At 42.7% G+C, this 25,252-nt stretch overlaps 3 protein-coding genes and 1 long non-coding RNA gene across 6 annotated transcripts; 1 reads left to right on the forward strand and 3 right to left on the reverse strand.

Moving 5' to 3' along the window:
• Positions 1–213: 213 nt before the first annotated feature.
• On the reverse strand, positions 214–1,062 carry LOC106045109 (histone H2A). The gene has a single exon (XM_013195447.3). It carries the CDS (start codon positions 1,014–1,016, stop codon positions 627–629), a length of 390 nt encoding a protein of 129 aa, XP_013050901.2. The 5' UTR covers positions 1,017–1,062; the 3' UTR covers positions 214–626.
• A 4,177-nt stretch (positions 1,063–5,239) lies between these two features.
• On the reverse strand, positions 5,240–16,518 carry WBP11 (WW domain binding protein 11). Its single transcript, XM_048061271.2, has 12 exons — positions 16,377–16,518; positions 14,682–14,783; positions 13,771–13,802; positions 13,106–13,199; positions 12,533–12,729; positions 11,556–11,689; positions 10,698–10,897; positions 9,772–9,966; positions 9,037–9,138; positions 7,842–8,150; positions 7,053–7,235; positions 5,240–6,338 (listed from the first exon to the last, which is right to left on the reverse strand). The coding sequence occupies exons 2-12, from the start codon at positions 14,743–14,745 to the stop codon at positions 5,905–5,907; spliced, it is 1,944 nt and encodes a 647-aa protein (XP_047917228.1). The 5' UTR covers positions 14,746–14,783; positions 16,377–16,518; the 3' UTR covers positions 5,240–5,904.
• Positions 16,519–17,529: 1,011 nt separating this feature from the next.
• Positions 17,530–25,252, forward strand: LOC106045755 (uncharacterized). The gene is made up of 3 exons (XR_007162344.2): positions 17,530–18,039; positions 24,824–24,914; positions 25,098–25,252. It is a non-coding gene; the product is annotated as an uncharacterized lncRNA (long non-coding RNA).
• Positions 18,991–22,888, reverse strand: SMCO3 (single-pass membrane protein with coiled-coil domains 3). Of its 3 annotated transcripts, none has more exons than XM_066994225.1 (2): positions 22,197–22,738; positions 18,991–20,795 (listed from the first exon to the last, which is right to left on the reverse strand). In XM_066994225.1, the coding sequence occupies exon 2, from the start codon at positions 20,776–20,778 to the stop codon at positions 20,101–20,103; it is 678 nt and encodes a 225-aa protein (XP_066850326.1). In that variant the 5' UTR covers positions 20,779–20,795; positions 22,197–22,738; the 3' UTR covers positions 18,991–20,100. The 3 variants fall into 3 exon arrangements, with proteins under 3 accessions (XP_066850326.1, XP_013051942.1, XP_013051934.1); XM_013196488.3 differs by lacking the exon at positions 22,197–22,738 and adding an exon at positions 22,753–22,875 and having other exon boundaries at positions 19,092–20,792; XM_013196480.3 differs by lacking the exon at positions 22,197–22,738 and adding an exon at positions 22,753–22,888 and having other exon boundaries at positions 19,093–20,795.

Raw genomic sequence — 25,252 nt, forward strand, 5'->3', positions numbered from 1 at the left:
GTAGAATCGAAGTTGGCAACAGTCCTTTTAACCTGCCCGGTGATTTTAAATTGTTCTCATTCAGATTCCAGACAGAAAATGGACACGGTAGCTCAGACAAAGCAACGAGAAATATGCATTAAAAATTAATAATTCTGAATGCCTATTGTTAGGGAAAAATGACAGTCTCTAAGTCCGGAAGTGGGTTGGAGGGGGTTAGGGACAGGCTGACAGTTTTGTTTTTTTTTTTTTTTTTTTTGATTGACATCAGTGAGTTAGCTCAACCTGACATAGGACTGAACTGAAAAAAGAGAGACTTGCTGGATGAAGCTTTTGTTGTAGTAACATTCGACTTATGTTTCTCACTTGTTCCAATATTAATGACTTGTTCTAATAAAATGACTCCTTTGATACGGAATCAGGTTTTTTTTCCTACTATGTATATAGGAGCAATTGACAAGTTATTTTATTAGATCGAGTTTTTTACTCTGGTGTGCAGAACACATCAACACTTTGCTGCCTTTCAACAGCAAAGACCACGCAAATGTTTTTTTTTGCTCAGGATCTACAGCTCCTTTTATGAGGAAGTGGGTGGCTCTAAAAAGAGCCTTTGTGTTGCTTTTGAGGTGGGAAGAGTCCCCGGGTTTTTACTTGCTTTTAGCCTTGTGGCTGTCGGTCTTCTTGGGCAGCAGCACGGCCTGGATGTTGGGCAGCACCCCACCCTGCGCGATGGTGACCTTGCCCAGCAGCTTGTTGAGCTCCTCGTCGTTGCGGATGGCCAGCTGCAGGTGGCGGGGGATGATGCGCGTCTTCTTGTTGTCGCGGGCCGCGTTGCCCGCCAGCTCCAGGATCTCGGCCGTCAGGTACTCCAGCACGGCCGCCAGGTACACCGGGGCGCCGGCGCCCACCCGCTCCGCGTAGTTGCCCTTGCGCAGCAGCCGGTGCACGCGGCCCACGGGGAACTGCAGCCCGGCCCGCGACGAGCGCGACTTGGCCTTGGCCCGCGCCTTCCCGCCCTGCTTCCCGCGCCCAGACATGGTTCCGACGCAGCCCCGCCGCCACCCAAGCTGACGTGCAACACGCGTCGCTACGCCCCCCGCCCGACCCCTTTTATAGCCTCCCCGCGCGGCCCGGCTTGCCTTCCGATTGGCTGCGGCGCCCTCTCGCTCGCTCCGACCAATGGCGCTGCGGATCCAAATCCACCCAATGGGGAGCGGGCCCCGGCCCCGGCCCATCCCGCGCGCTGCCCCCGCCCGCCAGCGGCGCTTCCGCGGGGGCGCTCCCGGGGCGGGCCCCGATCGTGCCTCGCCCCCGCTGGCGGCGGGCCCCGGCCGTGCCCCCGGGCCGTGCCCCCGGGCCGTGCCCCAGCCGGGCATCCCGCCGGGAAAAGCGTCCCCGCCTGCCCGAAGAGATCGGAGGGGTGCAGCCGCCTCCCAGGAAGAAGGGGAACATGTGCTAGTGCCGCGGTCGTTTAGAAATGCCCCCGTTTGCAAATGCCGCTACAGGATTACGTTGGTTGTTGTTTAGTTGTTCGTTAAGGTTTAATTTACAAACCGCATTTGCAACCCCACACTACTGATAGGTGTAGAAACCAGCCAGGAACATGAAACAAAGGGAACTTCTCTGAGCAGTCACCTATAAATCTAATCAAACGAGCATAGTGTTTGTTAGGCTGTTCCGCAGAGCATTAGAGGTCAGTCTGGGATGCTTTACTCAGAGAACATCTCAACAATCAACTTCGCCAAGATTCAAGATGTCTGTCTGGTATGGTCTGCTCTCGTTTTATGGACAGATTCATATACATTTTTCCTCTTTCATTGTTCTAATTACTTACGTTTTCTATTTCCTAATATCTTTTTCATTATCTTCCATATATTTCTAGCAAGGGCACACACTATCCTTGTCTAAACCAACGAACAAGCCTGCACCCTGGAATTAGCTGCATCCTTGTGCTATCCCATAGTGCTTGGCAGGCTCCTCCTCCATTTTCCCCACAGCCCGGAATTCTGCTCTCTCCTTTAAATAAATTCCAGTTCTGCCTGGTTGTTTTTCCCACCTTCATTCCGTGATGCTGTTATGCTCTGACCTATCACTCTTCTTTGTAATTCATATCATAGGAGCTGAGATGCATATCACAAAATCATAATGAACTGAACAGAGTGGATACTAGACTACTCTGCTCACCCTGGATACTAGCAGTATGGTGTGACAGGGAAAATCAAAGACCCCACACCCACCAGGCCATCCATGATGCACCTAACCCCTCCCCGCAAAAAAAAAAAAAAAAAAAACAAACCAAAACAAAACAAAAAAACCCACGACATCTCACAGTCTCAGATAAATTCTGCAAGTCAGATTAAGCAAGAATCACATCATTCTTTCCAGAAGGGTACAATAACAGGAATTCTCAACCAAACTGCTAAGACTATGCCAGTCATGGCAAGAGGATTACAAACAAAAATAATAATTTCATAGCATATAATATAGAAATTGCTATTTAAATACTAAAAATCGATTCAGCTCTCCTTCAATAAGTAAACTAACAGCATGATGTGTGTGTTTGCGTCTATTTTATGCACTTCCTTATTCTATCCCTTTTTGACTGGTATCAGGGTAGTGAGCTGCAACACTGTCCCTCGTGTCTATTTTCATATATATTTCCTTAAGAAAGGCACAAAACCCCGTGTAATTCAATGGATTTGAATGCTTTGCCAAAGCAAATTTCATTGATCTGTTCCTATTTAAGGACTCCAGTCACTCAGTGTCATTACCAGAAGCCAAAGACAACACACGCAGATAAAGGGAAAAATTAATCTAGATGCTGTGAGTATTGTCAGTTTAGAAATGAAATTGTTTCACAATCATTTCTGAGTGCTTTCACTGTAACTGGGGAAGAAAAGGTTGGCAGCAATCCTCAGTGCTGGATTTGACCTTCCTGTCATAGCCCGTCACTTGTGTGACTGGTGAAGAACGAAGCGGTTACAGGAGCGAACGGATTGAAGCACGAGCACCCCCAGAACCCACTGCTTTGATAAAAGCAACAAAGAATTTGTCTGTTTGTGCTCTTTCCACTTAGAACTGTGCTAAAGGCAAGGGAAAGAAAAAAAAATATCTCCCGGATTAATTTAGCTGAAGACAAACCAGAGATCAGGTCATTCAGATGAAGTACGAACCAGTTTCTACACGCACAGTCCCAGCCATGTGTGTTTGCAATTTATCCAAAACCACAGAACAATGCGAGAAGCCTCGTGAGCGAGCACCACACAAGAGGAGGTAGGCACCCTGTCCTTGGACTCTTCCCAGAAAACAAACAAAAAAAAAATTGTTTCCTGGAGAATTTGTATAGTCAAATCCAGCTCTCCTGCATGGACTCAAAGCCCATTCAGGAGCACCCTCCTCCTATCTCACCCCTACACCTGTATTTTTTTCCCTCCCCAGGGCATCTTAGAGATCTAGCAGTTGTAGGAACCTACCTCTCTCTTTCCCCCTGCCTTCAACCTGGGCAGGGCGAGGAAGCTTTGTTTCTGACGTTATGCACATTCCTTGTGCATGAAATTTCCCTTTTTGAGACCGCTGACACATTTGGCAAATCCAAATCCTTTTCCATGTCTGAAGAGGATAGTTAGAGCAATAGGCAGACGTTCACTGTTTCTACAGAAGAAAAGAGTTGGCTCACTTATGTGAGAATACGGCAAATGGAACCCTAAACAAAAAGATTAAAAGTAAATAAATAAATCAGATTTAAGTGAAGGAATGGAATGGATCAAATGACTCCAGCAGGCAACTGATGTAATCACAGGCCTGCTAGGGAGATTTTCTGGATCTTGAATGACAGGGACAGAGGTCGTTACCCCAGAACAAATTCCTCTTCTCAGGCTCTTTCCTGGGCTGGATGGATGATTGTATTATTAAGTCCAACATCAGAAGTACCACAATGATACCCCTACCCCCCAAATTACTGCTCATATATTTCACTCTAAAGAATAAAAAAATCCAAGTATTTAAAATAAATAAACAGATTATATCCCATGAATCTTTTCCAGTGATGTTTAAGATGCTGTTGACACAATTGTAACTAACCGCTGAACCGGGAAGAAAACTGTTGCAAAAAAAAGATTGTATCCAGAACTCATGAAAATAAAATCAAAGTGTGAGTTTGGGTCATTAACCATTTTGTCTCCTTAAAATGGATTTAATCTCAAAACACTGAATATTCAGCTAAGTCTGAGATTTATAGCCAATGAAAGGCATTGTTTGAGCCATCTGGTAGTCTGGCAGCCTACGATTATTGTAAATTCTCTGTATTGAAATCTAAGAAAAAAATCACCAGTGTCTGGATATATTTACCTGGAAATTGATTTATTCTTAGAGGACTCATTCTTAAGGCACTAAAGACACCCACTGCAATCCCTTCCACAAGGAAAACAAAGTTCTACTAACCGCTTTTATGCGACATAATACTTTTAAAAGTAACTCTTTGTAGTTGTTGTTTTAAAAGCAGGATAAAGACACCTACATAGTTAATCACTAATCTTGTACTCAAATTCAGTGTTCCAGACAAAATTCATTTGGGAAAGACTTATTGCCCACACAAACTTATTCCACCAGTCTTTTTTACAATGTCTTGTAGACAGTTTTGTCTTCAAGATCCCACAAGATTTTATTCTCATTTGAAATAGACTGCAAATATTTGTTTCTTGCATGTGGTAAGGGTTATTAGAATATTGTCTCTGTCAGCATAAAAAATGAAACAAGATAAATATTTCAATCAAAATCAGAAAAAAAATTAAGATGGAAAATGAAAATGCCCTTTAAAAAAAAAGACCTGCAGCTATAAAAACTTAACTTCACAGAACTTGGAACCAGAGATTTTACACAAGTGAAATTATCTGTCAAGCTCTTAGACTTGTTTACCGATTTTTATTTGAAGTATTCTGTCCAAGACACATCCAGTGGGTATCTGACATTTGATATGAAGTTAGCCTTTCAAATACATAAACTTTTATAATTACTAGTATTAGACTTACCTTTTTTTTTTTAAAAAAAAAATGAGTCCTGATATATTCAAAAGTTTCTAAACCATTTCTTATGGCCTTTGTTGGTAGACGATAGAAGCCTAACTGTATGTATTATTTATAATGTAGCTATTGCTCTTCTTTCCTGAGGTTCAGAATGCCTGTATCGTACCCCAACGCCAGTAAAGAACCTCCTCCCCTTCCATCTGTATGCTACATTTATACATATCGCAAGGAAGCCAGTATTTTGATACACTGAACATTTATTGTCTTTCACAAGACAAAATGAAGTTTCCCCTGCCGATGAAAGCCATCAAGAGGACTGTAAAGGGGACAGGGTGCAAAATTCCAGTGTACAGTATACGCAAATTACCTCCCTGACTACCCCGGAAGAAAGATGATTGATCAATCTCACTGCAACTAAAAAAAAAACAGGATTATAAAATATTTACAGAAAAGAACAGTACAGAAAATAAAAATTGGACAACCATGTGTATGAAATGCTGCTAACACTTGTCTGGCTCCTTAAAAATCGGTTCCACTACCCTCACCAGAGCATTCAGGATGTGAAAGGACTCAAGCAGAGCGGAGGTGCCTCCCACTCCCATGCCCCCCTCCCCAGAGTACCACTCCCTCCCTCTAAGGAAGGGGGAGGGCTCGAGGGAAGCAGCATCGCCTTACTGACTGTAATTTCCTTCCACCAAGTAGACATGCTAGCTCCGAAAGGAGGTGCCTAGCCACACCTCATCCGCAGCAGTCTCTACTCAGAGCATACTGGGCGAGTTGACCTGTGGGTAGGGAACTATTCCCTGTCATGCGAGCCCTTCCATTGCTTGCAGAAGGACCTTTCCTTCTTCCTCCGTGGTGGTCAGATCTGTGTTCAGAGGGCAGGAAAGCTGACTAGGACAGGTCACAGGAGACCTTCCATTTCCTTCATGAAAGCTTCATACACATCATCCTTTGTCTGTACAGAGATAGGGGCAGACGATCCAGCCTTAGGGGCAGCTTTGGTTAATGGGAGCGCAGGCTCATCATCCTGTTTTCTCTGGGAGGCAGCCAGAGCCCCTTTATTCTCCCGGCGCACTCGCAAGGCAGTGGGCACAAAGCGAGTGATTTCTGCCTTGGGGTTAGTGATCTGTGGCTTAGCACTGATAGTAGCCGTAGCCTTCTTCTCGATGGTGGCTGCACTGGTGTCATCCGCCTTGGGGCGCTGAATCAAGCTGGGCGGGGCACTCAGCACCCCGGGATTTGGAATGGGAGCTGGGGGGAAAAGCCCAGGTGGAGCAGGTCCTAACGGAGGCACCAGAGGTGGCCGTAACATGCCTGGGCGAGGAGGAGGGATTCCTGTAAGACAAAGAGAAAGCATGAGCTGGCTCCACGCTTGGGAATTCTAAAGCCTCTGGATAAAAATAATGCAAGGGCTCAGAAAGCCAAGGAACATCAACAGAAGGGAGTAGCACTGTCTTTAGAGAAGGAGGGAGGGGAAATATTTAACCATGCACCAATTGCTAGTTCCCACCAAGAAGGTAGAAGGAAGAAGAATTAGGACAAGAAAAGTGCCCCTCCGACTTTGAGAACTACAGGATCCCATGTATTCCTCTCTTTCAAGTTTCAAAGTAATCTGAAAATTAAGTTTTTTGATGATTTATTCCACTGGAATTTAAAGCAGCATCACAAGCACATGGCCAGCAAAAAAAAAAAACAAACCACGCCCTATCTCCAACTCAGAAACAGGCCAACAGAAGTTTAAACTCTGAAATTCCCTTTTTTTAATGACAGATATCTTGCTACCAAGCTATATGCAGCAGTATGGAATTATTTGTTACTGCACCGTAAAAGAGACGGTGCCAAGGGGCAAACCAGGAAAAACTTACAGGTGTGCTTTCAGCCACACGTACAGGAACAAAGGGAAATCGGTAGCAAGGCATTATTTTAAGTCTAAAGGAATCTGTTTCTTCAATTAGATATACTGGATCGGTCACCACAGCAAAGATTATAAGCAAAATGAGAAAATAAAGCAGGGAGAGACTTGGCTCTGAAGCAAACAGAGTACTTCACCTGGTGGAGCAGGAGGTGGCAGGCGAGGAGGGGGCCCACGTGGAGGAGGGCCTGGGGGCAGACCAGGCGGGGGGCCTGGTGGAGGGCCAGGTGGTCGCCCAGGTGGGGGACCCGGTGGTAGAAGTCGAGGTAAAGGCCCACGCAGACCTGGTAAACCAGGAGGTCTCAGGAAAGGAGGAGCTCCTGAAAGCATACACAGAAGAGAAGAGCAACTTAGTTCATGGATAAAAGAATGATCCCATCAACCAATATGATCCTCAACAGGAGCTTGAAAGGTGTTTGCATACCAACCAGCTGTCAGATTAAATAGACCTAAAAGTCTCAAAAAGAGACAAGAGGTGTAGAGCGAAAGTTTCTTGGTTATAGTCAAATATAAGTGTCTTCTCCAACTTGGGGAAAGACTCTTCCCCATGCATTGAAGTAATAGTTGGGTACAGCTACTGAGCTAGGGTTATCTGAATTTAAACAGCTAGAAATGAAAATACTTTTCAGTCCAGCATTTGACTGTGCTTCTGGCCTGAAAAGTAATAAGTAATTTCTCTCTATTGAAAGTAGCTGTTTTGAGGTTTAAGGTTCCCCCTCTAGCAGATATCAAAACGAAACTGTGGGGGAAGACACTGGGAAGAAAACAATACGCTGACCATAGAAGAGACCACACAGGTCTCAGCAATTACCACGCTAGGCTTCGCTACTTCACGTGCGACATGCTCTGCAGCTCCAAACCTCCCAAACCGATCACTGTCTGTACAACTGAGAGCCTGCAGCCTTCAGAGCAGGTCAAATATTCACCTGGTGGAGGGCCAGGAGGAAGGCCAGTGGGTGGTCCTGGGGGCCTCAGTGGAGGGGCCGGAGGCGGTCCTAGCGGAGGTGGCCCAGGCATAGGAGGTGCCTGTATCTGGTTTGGAGGAACAGACTGTGAGGACTGTTGCTGCTGCTGCGTCGAGGTTGCAGTAGAAGACCCAGTCTCTGCAAGAGCTTCTTCACTGTGTTGCTGCTGTTGTTGTTGTGATGTCTCTTCAGACTCTGAGTCTTCCTCCTCCTCCTCCTCCTCTTCTGAATATTCCTCCACTTCTCTCCCTTCTTCTGGAATTTCCTGACCTGGAAACAGATGTATTTACAAAATTGGTCCACAGGTAATAGCTTTGAACATTGCAAAAAAACTTGATCACACAAAATAAGAAGGGAAAAACAAAAATTAAGAAAATCACCTCAAAGGAAAGAAAACTGATAACGTTTAGTTATTATATTAAAAAAAAAAAGCAAGTGCATTTCTAGATAGCTCTGCTTTCCTGTGGGAGCTGAAACTTCTGCTAACAAACCTGAACTGCAGCTATTTGATCTACAGTTTGTGGGAGTCTGGAGCAGGGGCAGGGAAGGCAGAAGGAACATGGAATAACTTCCTACGATCAGATGAATAGTTCAAAAAAGGAAGGGGGTGGGGAGAGATAGAAATCTATTTTAATTTTAAAAGGTTTATTTAGCCCCCAAAACAGACGTAATTCTCACTTGCAAGAAACTCCAGCCCCCCCCCAAAGATACTGAGGTGTCTTTCTAGAAGAAAAGAAAGTCAATTCCATGGGTTAATATCTTTCCCCAAAATGATATTCTAGATAGATTAATCCTTGTAGATTACAGGCTGAACGCAGTATCACCTTTTTTTCATTAAGAGCTTCATATTTCATTGAACAATTGTTTAAAAATTAAGCAAAGATTTATAAAGGAAGGAAAAATCCCAGTACATATATAAAAAAAGTTGCTATTTTAATTTTAACTCAATGTTAAAAACATACATTACTAAAATAAAAATAATAATCTTAAAAAAAACCACTAATCACAGCTCCACAGCTGACAATCTTAGAAGATCTTAACATTATGACAGTAATGTATTTACATCTATAAAACAGAAATTGCACAAAGCAAGCTCACGAGAGAAACCTTAACCAGAAATCTGACAGTATAATTCCACTTTATCTATATCACCCACCTGCCATACGTAACATCATGGCCTGGAGTGGAGTCAGTTCTTTCATGTTCTTTTTCTTTTTTCGTGACTTCCCAGGCATGTCTGCAAACCGTACACTATGGCCTGGGGAAAGCAAAGCATAAACAAAAAACAGGGTGAAAAGGTGGGGGGAGAGAAAACAAAAATATATACGTAAGAATATTTCAGACACACGGAAGTCTTTTACCTGGTATGGATAATGTATCATGCTAATGTAACAATGCTCCTACATAAGAGTTAAGAGTAATCTTCCCTAGCCTTAAGTTTTTCTAACCTAATATTGTCAAACAATTGCAATCCTTTAAAAAAAATTCAAGAAAAATTAACCACATTTCACACTACCAGTGCTTTTGGATATCTCAAACATTTAAGTCACTGAACAGTGATTATATGTATACTAAGGCTTAATTTTTGTATTTTTTCCAATACTTCAGGTGAAAAATGGCTTACAACCTTACTAAGCTAACTCAACTGTTAATAAACAGCTAAATCTGAGATGTACGTTGCACATCTTCTCCACTTCACTTCTAGATAGTTTCCTTCTGATCCATTTATCAGTAAGATTCTTCTGCTGGAATTTAAGTCAGTTAGAACAGAGTTAATTGGATAAGCCAACTACTTCCCCCCCACCCCATTGTAAGGAAAACAGAAAACCTCTGTTAAGTAAAGTTTCTCTTCTGAAAACTCAAAAGCCCAACCTCGAACTTCCCATCGTACCTGATTTCTTTTCTTCTCCACCTTCTCTCTCCTTGTCGTTATCACGATGAAGAAAGTCCTCACCTTCACTGTCTGCATCTGACCTATCGCTGTCACTGTCATCACTACTCTCATCGTGCTTGTCTTGATCCATATCCTCAGGATAGCCTTCATCCTCACTGGTACTAGACATATCATCATCATGCCCTCGCTGTCCTGCAGGAAGCAAAGTATTAGGAAATGTATGAACTCCAAATATACTGGTGTGAAAGACAGAATATTTATATCTACAGTTTGGAAAATCTTCCTGGCAACCAAGTGAACATATTGTCAATCCTTTACTATTTAGCACATTCTAAAAGAATATTTTAGAGAGTCTATTTGTAAGATTTCCTATTCATAGCTGATTAATTTGCACAGTAAACAAGTAAAGGCAATTCTTATCTACAAGTACATTTCCATCCAACAATTTCCTCCCCTTTGAAATATTTCAATCCTTTCTGCTATGCAATAGGACTAATCTAACCATTCACGGAGTTTTCTATGGCAGATACAGCAATTTTATGAAAAAGGAGAACCTAGGTACACCTAGTCAAAGTATTCCCCTCACTTTTTTTTTTTAAGGGGGTTTTTGTTTGGTTTATGTTTCATTTTTAGAAAAAGGAAGACTTCTCTGAGAATATACATACTATCTCTTTAAAAAAACAACATTTCAGCCTTGTTAAGACTACATGGGAAAATAATCTATGCCACATAATGGAAAAGTATCTGAAAGCTGTAATTAAAAGTCACAGCACTTAAAAATACAGCCAATTTTGTTAAATTGCAGATAGTACAAAATATATCAGAATCACCTCAGAATTGCAAATCACCAAGTTCTTCAAGTAGTGTCAACATCCACATTGCCCAGAGTACACCTTTTCAGAGAGAGATGGAAGAGTCCTTACCTGTTTCAGAACCGTAAGAAATCTCTTCTTCTCGCCTTCGAGGAGCCATCTCTAAGGCGAAACCCACTTTCCGGCCATACATCTGTAGGACTTGAGGTGGGGGTGGCCCCGGAGGAGGCCCAGGGGGCTTCCTGCCAGGAGGTAAACGTGGAATACCGAGACCAGGAGGAGGAAGCATGGAAATGGATCGAACTGGTGGTCTGCAAATAAGACAGGAAATGAAAACCAGAAAAACAAAAACAAGTTGTTTACACAGCAGACTTCCATAAAGAAGCATGACTGTTTTAAAAGTACAGTTGTGCCCCAAGGAGTTTACAACCTCAAAGACATGATTGCTTAAAATCAGACAAAAAGAGAAAGCTTCTCAGAAGGCAACCAAAGAAGACAAATAAAGCAAGTATTGAATCCAACCACAGAAATACAATGAACTAACCAACACACTGGTGAAAATAGAAGACTATTCAGAAAGAAAGAGAATGAACTAGTGTTAGAACGAGAACCAGATACACAAGTAAACTAGGAGTTTAAACTGAATACGCTAGCAAGACAGAAAAATACCTGTATGACAGTTTAAGGGGCATTTATGTTAGAACAAAGCAGCAGGGCTTTAAGTTTCGCTGATAAACAGAAAGACAAGTGCTAGAAGGTACAGTATATTACTCATAAACCAGTTTAAACAAAAACTGTTATAGTAGGGAAATATTAAGGTCTTTCACTAAAAAAAAAAATATTGTTTAAATCACTCCCACAGAATCCCCAGTTTTTGCTGCTTAGTATTACCTCTGTTTCTACCCAGCTCTTCCCCACTAAAACAGGAACCCTTATTATTTCCCCTCCAAGTTTTATTTTTCTTCTTACCCATAGGCTGATGTCTTCTTGAGGATAGAAGGTGGCTGGGCCCCAGGAAGGGGAATGTCCTGTATGAGGATGTTGGAAGGAGCATGTGGCATATCTGGTAACGGGATAGTTTCTACTTCAACATGCTGAGCATTCTGAGGGAAAAAGGAAAAAGAGGGGGGTGGGGAGAAAGAGAGAGAGAGAGAATGAGTTAATTCCACAGAAGCTACTGCACGGCCTCATTACCTTTCAGAGGTCTGCAACACAAGGGAACTGCCATCATTTGCCAAAGGTCCGTTATGACGGCATGCTGCTTTGCAGTAGTCAACAGTAAGTCTTCAATATAAAACCAAACAAGAGATGCAGCCATGAAAGGCTTTAGTCTTTCAGGCAAACCCCAGTTAAATCTCCATCCCCCTTTAGACCTTCTGTCCTCAAAGCAACATGGCTGCAGACAAGTATGCCCGCATCTCTCAAGTATCCTGAAGGCACAAATCACAGGCACTGCATGTTCTAAGGAAAGAAAATCTTAGATACTTGCACCTGTGCAACATTATGTTCTACAATACAGCTGGGAAGAATTTCAAAGAAAGCTCTTTATGCGAATGCCAAAAGATGCTCACTATTTCCAGCACCAGATTTAACAGAAATTCACAGAATTATCTACTGCACACTCACAAGCTCTCCCCCCTTAATACAGAGAACAGATTCTGATATTGTTTTGCAACTTAAGTTTCCCTTTTCCCTGTAATTTATTGTTAAATGAAATCAACACATCAGAAACAAATACAGACTTGACATCCCCCATGCTGTCTTCACTGAAATGCTGTAACTGGAGACACAGCACATTAAACACTTAGTACAAGTGCTTAATATGGCCCACATAAGGTATATATACTGGTCTCTTATAAAGATCCTGCATTTTTTAACTGTTGCACATAAGAGTGGACAAAGGATACACTACCACAGTTACAAACCTGAAGTATCACAAGTATTACCTTGACAGCATCAAAATACTGGCTGAGTTGTGATCTTTTCTGCTCATACTCCACTTCCAACTTGCGCAGTTCTTTATAGATGTCAGGATTCTCCTTCTCATAAAGCCGCAAGATACGCTCGAAAGTCTCACGGAGCTTTTTGCGTTTATCCTTTAGCACTTTTTCATTAAGCTGTGGCTGCTGTACTGGGTTAAATTCTAACCCAAGACAGCAGAAACAAACCAAAAATTCCTAGAGTTACTCTACTCTGCAGCTGTAACTAATGAAACAACTTCAAAGAAAAACATCTCCAGTTCCTATTTTCATGAGTTCCTCAGCCTTGAGACTCTAAGTCACTGTCATATCCTTTACTCAGTGCTTATGCCAGCCATCTTCTCAAAAAGAAAAAAAAACACACTTTGAAGAAATCTATTTAATAACATAAACAATTTCTGATTATTCACAGAATTTCCCATTCTAATGGGGGAAAAAAAATAAGGTTATTCTATTTTAGCCTCCCAGTCAACCCTTAAACTATGTTTTGTGTTTATATAAACCACTGCCTAAGTCCAACACCTGGTACCTCTCACTCACCCATTTCATCCAATTTTTCCATGTCCCGGATGATCTGCTTTGGATCTTTCATCTTCAGTACAGCTGCTCGTACCATCATTCGTTGCTTTTTGTTCTAAGACGATCAAAGATCAAGGAGATCAGAAAAGTGTCACAGGAAAAAGGGACAATCTTTGTACCAATTACTCTCTCAATATTCCCAGCCTGCAGAAAAAGGCACCTCAAAATGCCTTGTAAATACTATCCACAGCACAAGTCAGCAGCAAAGGTATTTAAAATGTACAGGAGTTTTAATTCCACTACCTCACTACTTATAAATGCTACTATAATCCTTTCACTCCAATTAAGACACATAATAAATCATGCTAACAAATATAAAAGTTTGTGCAGTTTTTGTGATTTTTTTTCATGTTGTTTTTTGTTTTTAAATTCCCAAATACTTACAACAATGCTTTGGAAAGCTATAATCATCAAAAGTTCAAAAGTATAGTAGATGACAAGATATGGCTGCTCAAACCCAGATGTCTGTGTTTTCTTAAACCACTGACTTGGACAGTATTTTCCAAACTAAATCTTACAAAATCAATTGAAACATCGGTAGTCCATTCATCTGCCACGGCTCATTACAATCACAAACACAACGCACAGCACAGGGAATGACAAGTGAATGTTTCTGGTCTCTTTACCTTCTTTAGTTCTCTCTTCCGGGCTTCCTTCCCTAGAGAGGGTGAAAAAAAGGAGGAGAAAATAACTCGAGAGGATCGAATCCATGAACAACCTCTCCTTCATCAGGAGTAGTGATTTTTCTCAACAGTTCATTCATTTTACAAAAAATGCAACTTTTAAGGTCATCTTCCCATTGACAGAAAAACACGGCGTGAAATACATTTCTATTTCATATACGAAATGGATTTCAAATCTAGAAATAGATGTCGATGTTATGTGTGTTATACAGAAGGAAAAGGAACTACAGCATTTCTCCACCCCTCCAGAAGCTGGGGTATTTTATACAGAAAGGAATAAAAGACAACAGAAATCATAGCAATGCACGCAATCGTCAAAGGATTGCCACTGAAATGTAGTGCCAATGAGCAACAATGCACTTTAAAAATATGTAGGTTTGGAATACCCATCTGAAATAAAGCATATTCACAGTGGAAGTCTGGGTTTTCTGTATCTGTTTAGCACTGATACCATCTGGGATGTCACAAAAAGGTAAGACGGGGTTGGACAACTCTCTCACGTAACCACAGCATTTGCTAAATTTGACACGTTCCTCAAATCCTAGCCTCAGACAAACTGCACCCCAAGAAGCAGCTTAGCCAACAATTAAGTACAGAGACCCCATAGTACTGATAACTACAGTAAAAACTAAAATAAATACTGCAGAGCAGCCACAGTATGCAAGCAAGCAGCCTTCTCAGGAAGTCCTTACACCAGACAAAACTGAGATAATATTTTTCAAGCTCAGGAAACTCAGTTCTCATTGCCAAGTGACAATCTTATCCTCAGAGAAAGCTTTTTATCTGTTTCCCAAGACACAGATTCACTCCCCATCACTCCCATTCCCCTCTGCTCAGCTTTTATGCATACTTACGGGCCTGATCCGTGGGATTCATGAATTTCCCACTCTTGGTGGATGACGTGGATCTCCGCCCCATTTTGTCTGTTTTTCTTCTGTCTCAAAAATAAAAAAGATCTGGAAAAGATAACCTCAGTTTCAGGTCCTGCACACGAGCGGTATGAGTACACTTACTCCTCCTCCTCCCTGTATCAGTAGGCTGATACAAAAAAAGGAAAAAAAGAAAAAACCCTCAAGTATTGTGAGATCTTCAAATCCTACTTAAGTTCAGACATTCACATCAAAACCATCCTATTTTTAACAACGTGCCACTACTTAGCTATGTACTTACTTAACCAAGTACCTACTTTAAACTAGTCAGTTTGGTATTCACTCCAGACTTAAACCTAGAACCTTCTTGCTTACGGTATGGAAGGGGGCAGGGGAAGTTCAAACAAGCACCTGCATATCAGAGTTGTTCTAGCTTTTCATTTACTCCCGTAAGAGCTCTCCATTTCAAATGTTTCCCACAAATTCTTCTTCCCTCAGACTTCTAAGCTGCCCTTGATCTCTCCCCAGCAACCACCATATCCACCAGAAAGTCCTCTGCACACATTCCTGCCTTTTTCTGCTCCTCACAGACCGCTGCCATGCCGCTGCCCTTATGCTACCTCCATCAGTACTGTTTCAAGCTGCATTACAATGACCAAAGAAAGAAATTTATTCTGAGAAGAGTTATTTCCTGTCTTTAGAAGACCTTTAGAAGTTCTTTAACTTACAGACAACTTCAGTAACGGTTAAACTACAGTCAGGGACATTGCCTTTCTCACAACTTTAATTTGTCCCCCTCTTTCGTATCCCTTGCAACCCACCACTCTAAGGAAAAAGCAAACAAACATGCAGGTTCTACACTGAAATCTGAAGCAACCTCTAAAATTCAGGACCTGATGGAGTGCAGCTTTTGGCGCCATCCTGCACGCAACCCAGCAGAGTCCTAACAAAAGCTTTATAAGTTCAATCTAAAGTTCCCTACAGCCTCACCGAAGTCACCAAACACATCCTTCTTCCCAGAATGCAGAAGATGTCACTTACAAATTGTTGAAGTACCTCCCCTCTTAAAAATAAATTTAAGCCCAAGTGTCATTCAGTGCATTAATGCCTCATGGAAAGCCTTCCTAGGAAGCTCCAGGAACTGACCACATTCAATGTTTGACCAGTACAGAACTACGGAGACCTGCTCATGCCTCACATCACCAAATTATTCTCATAGCTGGCCTGCTGGTAACTAAAGCACCCCATGGCTTGGGAACACCAATAACATACTTCCTTCTTATCAGACTACATCGATTTTATAATAATTTTATCATTTTATAGATGCTATTATTTCTTTAGATGGGAACCAGAGCTAGGATTTACATTTGTACCTCACACCCCCCAAGACACCTAACATTTCAAGGGTAAAGAGAAAGCTCCTCAAATCTCCATCCCAAACCCTTTTAGGGCACAAAGCTTCAACACAAAAGGATGAGAAAGGAAAAAACAAAAACAAAAAAAAGAAAAAACAAATAGAGAACCCCACTTATGATTTTATGGCCGCTGGGGAGCGAGGCAGAAAGCCTCCCATGAGGCACACGAAGGCCTCCCCTCCTCCCCCGACAGAAAGCAGCGCAAAAAGCCCTCTCCCCTCCTCTCCCCTCCGCTCCCAGCCCGGTCCCGTCCCGCTGCTCTCACCCCCGGGCCGGGCCGGGCCGGGCCGGGCCGGGCTCCCCCCGCCGCAGCGGCCCCTACAGCCGCAGCGCTCCCCGCCGCCGCCGCGGCCCCGCCGCCATCTTGCACGGGGACGGAGTGGGGCGCCGCCGTAAAGCACGGCTGTCGCAACGCGCCGCGCTCCGCAAATGGGGACTGCGGCGCGCCCGCCGCGACTCTATGGTCCCGCTCCTCTATGGCCGGGCCGGGAGGAGCAGGGGCGGGGCTGGCGGCCGTTAGGGGCGGGGCCCCTGCTCCCCCCGGGGACCAGCGCCTCAGCAGCGCTCCCCTGTCAGGGCCCGCACCAACACCACAATAAAGATACGTGGGGGATCCCCTTGTGCTGTGCTGGATAGGGAGGGGGCAAACTTGGAACTTTATCATTGCAGGCGGATGAAAGCCAGGCTATGAACTGCAACACGTTAACACCAACATCAGTCACAAGCTACACAACGTCCAAGTTGACAGACGGCCAGGCCAGGAGCATTTTCAGAGCCAGGGTTTTAAGAGCTCTCAGCACCTCAGACTTCTTGCTCACCATGTGTGCAGGCAGCAGAGTACCTTGTGCCTCTTCGGCCTGCTCTTTTATTTTGGTCTTGCTACAGAGAGGAGTTTGTTGCAGGACAGATTTTGGTTGCAACAATCCAGTGTTTCTACACGGGTTTGGGACCAACTTAGACCCATTTTGCCTGTTCTACAGTTTCTTTGTTGGAGTTGTTCTTATCTAAAACACACACGTTAATATAGTTTCAATTCTTAATCTTTATTCAAAACAACAGACAGAGCAGAGGGGAAAGGCATAAGGAGGTGTGATGGGACTGTACAGTATCACTGTATCACTGGAGGGGGACATTGCTCAGGCCTTGCGGGCTGCCCGCTCCTCACGGGGGCTGGGTTTCTCATCACCATACTGGGCTCGGTGGGCAAAGTGTTACTGCAGCAGCTGGAGCTGCCTTCTCCCAGGAGTGACTGCTGACTCGGAGCTGACGTGGAGTATGATAGTCCCCTCATGCTTCTCACTTGCCATATACTTCTGTCACTCCAAGGGGGTAGCACCAGGAGTCTAGAGAAGAGCCAGCAGCCTGGCCTCAGACTGGTAATGATACCCGTGGAAGATCAAGTGTAAGACTGATCAGAGGGCTAGGAAAAGCAGGCAAGTATATCCTATTTGGAGGGACAGTGTTTCAGTTACCTAGCAGAAGCAGAGAGGTAAACTCCTTCTGCCCTGCTGGTCTCTCGCATTTAGCCAGCTGAATGCATGCTGCACCGAGTTCAAGAACAAACAACTAGTAAAAAGAAAAACACACCTGTCAGCAACACAAGCAAATCCCATGGTCTTCTTATTGCTGGAATTGGGGGAAAGAGTTTGGGAAGGTCTTAAGGAGATCAGTGTGGGTTTTTTTCACCTCAACACTGCCTCGTGGGGCTGGAAGGTGCCATACACACCCTTCTGTGAGGTCATGGGTGGCTGCCCCACCTCTCTCAGGATTCCGGCCTTCTACCTCATAAGCAGAAAAGGCTGCAGACCATCAGCCTCCAGCACCTCCAACATCTTCCAATATCTCATGGACATAACACCTTACACACCTGCTTTTGCAGGGAAGATGTCTTTCTTTTAAGACCACCAGGAACAAAGATCCATCAAAAGGTAAATACAAATTGTGTGGATTTATGATCTTCATTCCATGTCCTTCTTCCCCAATACTGCTTAGAATTTGTTTTCAAAATGCCTGAAAAGTACAATAGATTGGTTTCTATTTGACTCCACTATTCTCCTACAGCAGTGATTAGCAATCTCACAGATATGTACTGAGTTCGTGCTTTTTCTTCCTAAATTAGAATGTACATTTGCACATAGAAAGTGAACAGGAGCCAGGAACTCCTGCCTCTCCAACACTCAAAGTATTGCTGCTTCTGCTGATCTCTTGCCTCTAAAAAAATACCCCTAAACTGAGTGCCATGTGGGTCAGGAGCAGGGAGAAGTCATGTCTTACAGAAACTAGATGTTTCAGGTCACCATGTCACCACAAACCTTTTGTCTAAGTAAGGAAATGCTTTTTGTCTCCTCCGAATTCCCTCTCCTGACCCCCATCACCCAGTCTGCGGCTTCTGCTGGTCCTGGTTTTTCATTCCAGCCGTGGCCTCTCAGCCACCTAAGCTCCCAAGCCCTGGGCTTTTTCCCTGGTGGCTGTCAGAGCTGCATTCCCATTGCCATCTAGTGGCTTCCATGCAGATGAACGCAAAAGAAAAAGGAGTCGGAAGATAATGATTTAAGATTGGGATAGTAGGAGGCTGGCGGGGGGTGGGGGGGGATAGTTAAGAAGACGATGGAATGGAGAACTTCTTTGATGTAATTTCACACGTCTCTCTATTTTCACAGGCACGGTCTAGCTATTAAAATAAACATATAATATTGAATATTAACAAGTATGTATGAATTTGACTATGCTTCTAATATGGGGGGAGCTGGTACTAAATGGATCTATACATTCTACTGACTATAATTTTACTAGATTAATCTATCATGGAGATAAACAGGAATTGATAAACTGCATGTATAATGAAGATTTTAATCTTTTTCATGATTTGGTTTGAGATTGATCTTTGTGACAACAAAAAATAAGTACAGGAAAGAGAGCTCTTAAAATAGATATATTTTTATTAATTCTTTTTTTTCTTCAAAGATCAAAGCAAAAAAAAGGCAAACCACAGCAAATCAGAGCTTGACAGCAAATCATGTTCTTCTAGCTTTGTTTTTAAAATCTGCAAAATAAGGACATTTGGTAGCACTTTGTGAAATGAAGAATCTGTGCATGTTCTTGGCAGTCCCGCATTGGTGGCTTGTAAAGAACTAGAAAACAAATTCAGCACATTAATAGGGCTGTAATCCTACAAACCCTTGTTTAAGTGCATAGTGCCATGTCAATAAACAGAGCAGCAGCTGTGCACAGAAATGTTCACCTGTGGATGAGCAGGAGCAGGGCAATACTGAGCATGAGTGGTCGCTCACAGTCAGACACGCCTGCTGCTCTACAGCTGGTTTCCCTCAGCTGTGGGGCAAGGTTGTGTGTGTTTGGCTGTAGGCCCATGATTTTCCTATCTGTTAATCTGCTGGCATTAGATTTTATTTAAAGATCTCTGGCTGGCTCCTCAGGCAGGAATGGGACAGGAAATAGCAGATAAATGTGCTTCAGCTAGTCCTTGTAATCGCTTCTATGAACAGGGAATTGAGCCTATCAGATTTAGAACAAATCCACACTAAGAGAGTTTAGCAACTACATGTGTTCTGATGAACCATCTAGATGATGATATGGAATGCTTTGTTGAAATAATTTTCTCCTATCATGATGTCATTTTGACAAAGAAACTCAGTAAGAGAAAAATCACACCTTCTCTCCACTACTGTTCCAGCAGTGAATATTATTGTCACCACTACTAATAACATTTCAAGGTTATCTACAATGCATTCTGGAAAACAGCTGAAAAGGTGCCAAGTATTTAAACTGTTGCCTCCCAGGAACACCTTTAAGCCAGTTTACTATTAACATATTTCTGTGCCAGTTCTCTGATCTGACACATTTTTTGCTCTGCTGCCACTAATAAGAAAAAAAAAATCCAAATTTCATCTACCATAATGAAACAAAAAAAAAATCTGCAGAAGTAGCTGCTGCAGTTGTTGTCACAGCAGGAAAGAGAACATCGACTTCATTCACTGAACCTGGTGTCTGACCGAAGAAGTCACTTCATGTATGGCACGCTGGTATTTTTCTGAGGCTTCTTTAAACTCAGCCAGGTGCTCCTCATAGCTTCTCACAGCAGCCAGAAGCTGATTCCTCTCCACAGCTCCCAGAATGGCATGGAGGATCATTTCAATGCCGAGCCCAAGAATGGTGATGCTGATTCCCCCAAGAACGGATGCCCCGATCTGTGCAAGGAGGCTGACGAGTTTGCTAACAGTGAGAGTTATAAGGTTGGAGCCAATTAGTTTGATAGCTACCATCCCAGCTGTTGAAGTTGCTTCTCCAAGAATGATGGAAAAAACTCGATGGGCTATTGCAATTTTCTCCAGCTCAGGCTCTTTGATGTCATACAGCTTCTGGTATAGCACAGGCTCTAGCTTCTCCTTCATGTCACTATCAATCTTCTGTACCTGACGCTGAATCTCACTCATCGCTTGAATGATAATGTCACAGTTTTCCTTGACCGTGCTGCTCTCTCTCATCTTGATGTGGCTAATAGTACATCCCAGGTGTGCGTTCAGAACTCCAGCCAGCTCATTTGTTGCGTGGAAATTCATGGACATGCAGTCAAGCAATTCCTGGTGCAGATGGATCAATTCTTGTCGTCTCTTCGGGTTATCTGGATAAAGGAGGTCACTCAGCGCCATTCTTCAGAAATAAACTACTTCAAGAGATCAAAGAAAGTTCTCACTGTTTACATCCATAATCCCAGCCCTTAAAAAACAGTGAAATGTAAGCTGCTTTGTCCCTGCCTCACTGATTCTTTTTATACTCAGCAAATCAAATCCCAAAACATAGCTTGTAAATCTAGAAATCTTAAACATTGATTCATATCATTAGCCAAATGATTGCAAAAGGACCTTATGAGACATGAGAGCAACAAAACCAGCTAACAAATATGTAATTAGCATATTGTTAAAATGAGCGTGGGTCTTTCTTCACCTAGGAAACTGCAGATGGTAGAAGCAGAACTAGTTCACTAAAAAACAGAACAAGCTCATCTAGTCAGCAAAGTCTAAAATAAGCTGTGGAAATGAAAGGCCTGTTACAGAGACACTTTTGTATCAGCCTATTTTTTTCAGTCAGTGGCATCTAATTTTTAAATGACTATGATGATTGGTAGAGTGGGCACAGTCTGTATCAGCGTAAGGGTGTTTAAAGCCACTTCTTGCATTTAAGAGGAAATGTTACCATATAAGAACTTTGTGTGCATACTAATCACCTCACATTTGGGAATTCAAAGAGAACAGCAAAATTGTCTATCCCAAACGCATCCTAACCTATTTCACCTTACACACAGCTCCAACTGTGTTTTCTTCCCTGATATTTAGTCCCTTTTCCCTCATTGATTATTTCTTCAATATTCCTAATCACGTCCCTTTCTAATGCTGTCATTGAATCTCCATTGTTTTTTCACTGGTGAATGTCAAGCATTACCTTCCTGACAACATACAGAGTCCAAAGTGACTGAGTTACCAGTGATTGTGGAGTTACTTCTCATCTCTAAGCTTCTATAATCAACTCTGTGCCACCTTCTCTTAACCCATCACCAGCTGCAAAGTAAAAATTCTTTAGCATGATTTTGACTTAGATGCATGCATCTTACGTTGCAACGGGGGCAGACTATGAAGGAGTAGGATGACTGGTTTCTTGGTACTTTCATTTTCTCAACCCTTTTATTGCAAATCTGGGCCACCTTCATGCATTACTTTTCATTTTTCCAAGATAAGTCCTTTCTTGCTCTTGGTGCCTACACACCACAGCTATAGGTACAAATAGTTGTGTGTAGGAGACTAGCTAGATTTTTTTTCTTAAAAGATACATTCATGTCATTTTGGTCCTCTGGAGTTCTTGCATTATCTGCTAACTGTAAATCAACTGGCACTGACCCAGCTGTATTTCACTAAGCACACCCTCCCCAACAAAATCACTGTAGAAACACAGAATGATTTCAGCAGTCCTCTGGACGGCTTTTAGTCTCAGCTTTGAAATACAAACCAGTCTGAAGGGATATTTTTTTCCACATTCTTTTGCACAGCAGTGTACATTTCTTTCAGCTGCTTACCTTGTATCTCTGTTAAGAGAATAAACTCTTTAACTCATCTTTCTTCAAGCTGGAGGAAGCAAAGTTCATATACAGTAAAAGTTTGTGATTTTCAGGAAACATAAAACCCTGACAGTATGATTTCATATCAGCTCTGCCTCTGGGATGTTGGCGGCTTGCTCTCTGACTCAGTGTTAGATTAATCCTTTCCACTCCGGTGATGTTTTGTTGAAAGGCCATTTGTTTATGCTCATTTGCAGAAATTGAGAAGAAAAAAATGTTCCAAAAGGAACAGCACATCAATGAACATTTTACATACAAGAAAGCTGTGGAGGAGACTTAGAGCATGTATCTATTCTGTATGAACCATTCTTTCAGCTTCCTATGACTGCTGTTCATTTCATGTCCTTTAAACGTAAAACTGCCTCTTACTCTTCACATTAACACTTTTGCCAATTTTTACAGTTGTTCTCTAGAGTTAGGCAGGCCAGATATATTTCTGTATTTCTGCCTATTTCTCGAGCTCCACAGAGATTTTTCCCAGAGGATTTTCTAGTTAAACATTTAGACTGCCTACCTGTTTTTGCCTGAGTGCTCCTGCAATCAGATGAATGCGTACAGGACAGTGATCTCATCCTCTTTCCCCTGTGTTCCTCTGGTGGTTTCCAGCAGCATCTGATGAGTTAGGAATCCAGAGCTGGGCTTCAGCTGGGTCCTGTTGCCTGCCTGCTTGTCATTAATTTTATTATGTGATGTTTACCCTGATTTTTCTCATTTTCTTCCTCGTTTCCCCTTTCTTCCAATTTTAACACAGTTTATTTGATGCTAGTTCAAAATTGTTATTTTCCTCCTAAGGCTGTCTGTTCCTGAAGAGGACAGGTACAGCATGAATGTGTCTGCCTATGAGAGAGGTACCATCACAAGTACCTACAGCCAGGGCTGAAAGGGGAAGTTATTACTTGCTGTTCTCAGGATATAAAACATGTTGGGAAGCACTTTTTATTCATATAGGTACAAGATTTGGTTTCATATAGGGATTTATAAATCTTTATTTCTGTTTTTGAAATAATGAATTGTTGCCATGACTGGTTTTGTACACCTGTGAATTATGGAAGAAAAGTTGAACAGTCCCACGTAAATAGAAAAATAGCACTGACAGTGAAATCGGTACAGGCTTTGTGTGTCCCAGCAAAAAAAAGCTTGTACTTCTACATTCATCCAGGCTAGACATCTTCCAAGCTCTGATCCTTCAAGAGATGGACCTGCTGCCCACTAGCATCTGGTTGCCAGTGTTGCCTCCTCAGGAGAGAGTGGTTCTCAGATGAAAGTGCAAGATCAAGCATAAAACAAGTAATCTGCAACTGCCGGCTTCTTTTCCCATGAAAAATGAGCTATTGTATTCAACTCAGAGACAGAGTACCAAACCCCACTTGTTTTCAGAGCTGTAGACATGTGAAGATGAGCTATGAGAGAACAGTAATCATTTCACTACAACTATTACGTCTGCAATGGTCAGTTAGTTGGTCACAGCTTTTTCCCATCTGTGACTCCTGTTATTGACTGAGAATGTCATGTAGTCCTGAAATATTTCTTCAAATATAGGACTGAAATGAATTCATCGGGCTGGCAACTGCCAGTGACACATTCTGTAGTCTGGAAGCCAATTTTAGATTCTCAAGGTTAGCAGTGGGTGCAAATTCTCTTTTGAGTCTCTATCTATCCTTTGGAACATGAAAATCTTTTAAACAATAGACAAGCAGTTTTGTTCCTGCTTTACTCCAGCTCTTCAAGGAAGATAAATAGCTGTTGTTTCATATCTATATGAAGTCTGGGGAAAGGACTTCATCTGAAGTGTCTCTCACCCTTCTTTGCTGCAATTTCCCAGGTTCTTTCCTCTGGTGCTCTGAGAGTGGAAGAAGATGTGGAGTCCCAGAGACAGCTCTGGGTGAACAACAGTGGATACTGAAAAACATTTTGCTGTTTCATGTAATTTCATACCACTTGCTTCATGGGAAGGGAAAGAAGGAAGAGGCAAAGAGTTGAGCTGCATACTGAGAGAAAAGCCTTAAAGAGTATGGAGTGGGATGGAGCTGATAAAATTTGTCTGATGCAACCAGTCTGTCTTCCCAGGGCTCTAGCACAGACAAAGACAATATCAGAAGCAGTCCCCCAGCAGCGTGTTGTCCCAGGACTGTGCTGGCAGTTGGCCTTGGAAGGGCTCTTTGGTGTAAGCAGAAGGGCAGAACTTGCTTGGTAGTCAGAACGGTAGCAAGAGGGGAGCCAAGGCAAGGAGAATGTTTTTTGCTTCCACCTCTCAAGGAACGCTTGCAATGTCTAGCCACTGTATGAACTGACAAAGGTGGGTCACTTCACAGGAAGCACTAGCCTGAGAAAACATTGCATTGCTCAGCTTTCAATTGCTTTGCCTGCTGCATGTAGATGACTGGTGCATTTGACTCTGCTGTGTCCATTCCCCCTCCCCAGAATACACTTAATTCTGTGCAGAACCACCAGTACATACAATCCAAAGGGTTACATTTCTAAGGATGATGTAAAGTAGATTGTTTGATAGGACTTCCATAAATTTACCAATAAACATCAAAAAGGAGAGAATAATTCTAAAAAACACTACTTCTGTTGCTTTTCAGATGACATGCTGAAGGTCAGATCTGTAATTCCTGCATCCACAAGAATAACCACACTTGCAGCTGTTTACACCATATTTTGCTGGCCTGCTTGGTAAGGCCCCTTCAGAGGCTAACAAAGAGTTTTTTCTAATTCTGAAGGCCTGGGGGGAGGGTCAGGTAGTTTGATAATTTGTAATACTAGTTTCAGAAATGTAACATTCTAGATGAAAATATTTTCACTCCCCCACCCATCCACCCTTCCCTGTCTCCTGGATTTCTTCTGTTTACTTTTCAGAGCCAAACCCTCACTCCGGAAATGTTAGCCCGCCTCGGTTTTAAGAGTGATAAAGAAAGGATCATTAAGGCCTGCGAGAATCTGTATGACTTAGTATACATCTATGTCTCTTCAACCAATGCAATATTCAAAATCCTCAATCAGTATCTTGGCAC

The sequence above is a fragment of the Anser cygnoides genome, chromosome 1 (assembly GCF_040182565.1).
Source record: "Anser cygnoides isolate HZ-2024a breed goose chromosome 1, Taihu_goose_T2T_genome, whole genome shotgun sequence".
Classification (NCBI taxonomy): Eukaryota; Metazoa; Chordata; class Aves; order Anseriformes; family Anatidae; genus Anser; species Anser cygnoides.

Coding starts and splice junctions, on each gene's coding strand:
- LOC106045109 (XM_013195447.3), bottom strand. CDS start 1,016: ATGTCTGGGCGCGGGAAGCAGGGCGGGAAGGCGCGGGCCAAGGCCAAG.
- WBP11 (XM_048061271.2), bottom strand. CDS start 14,745: ATGGGGCGGAGATCCACGTCATCCACCAAGAGTGGGAAATTCATGAAT. Junction 9,967..10,697: donor TTCTTACGGTTCTGAAACAG/GTAAGGACTCTT, acceptor TGCTTCCTGCAG/GACAGCGAGGGCATGATGAT. Junction 9,139..9,771: donor TGGAGAAGAAAAGAAATCAG/GTACGATGGGAA, acceptor TGCTTTCCCCAG/GCCATAGTGTACGGTTTGCA.
- SMCO3 (XM_066994225.1), bottom strand. CDS start 20,778: ATGGCGCTGAGTGACCTCCTTTATCCAGATAACCCGAAGAGACGACAA.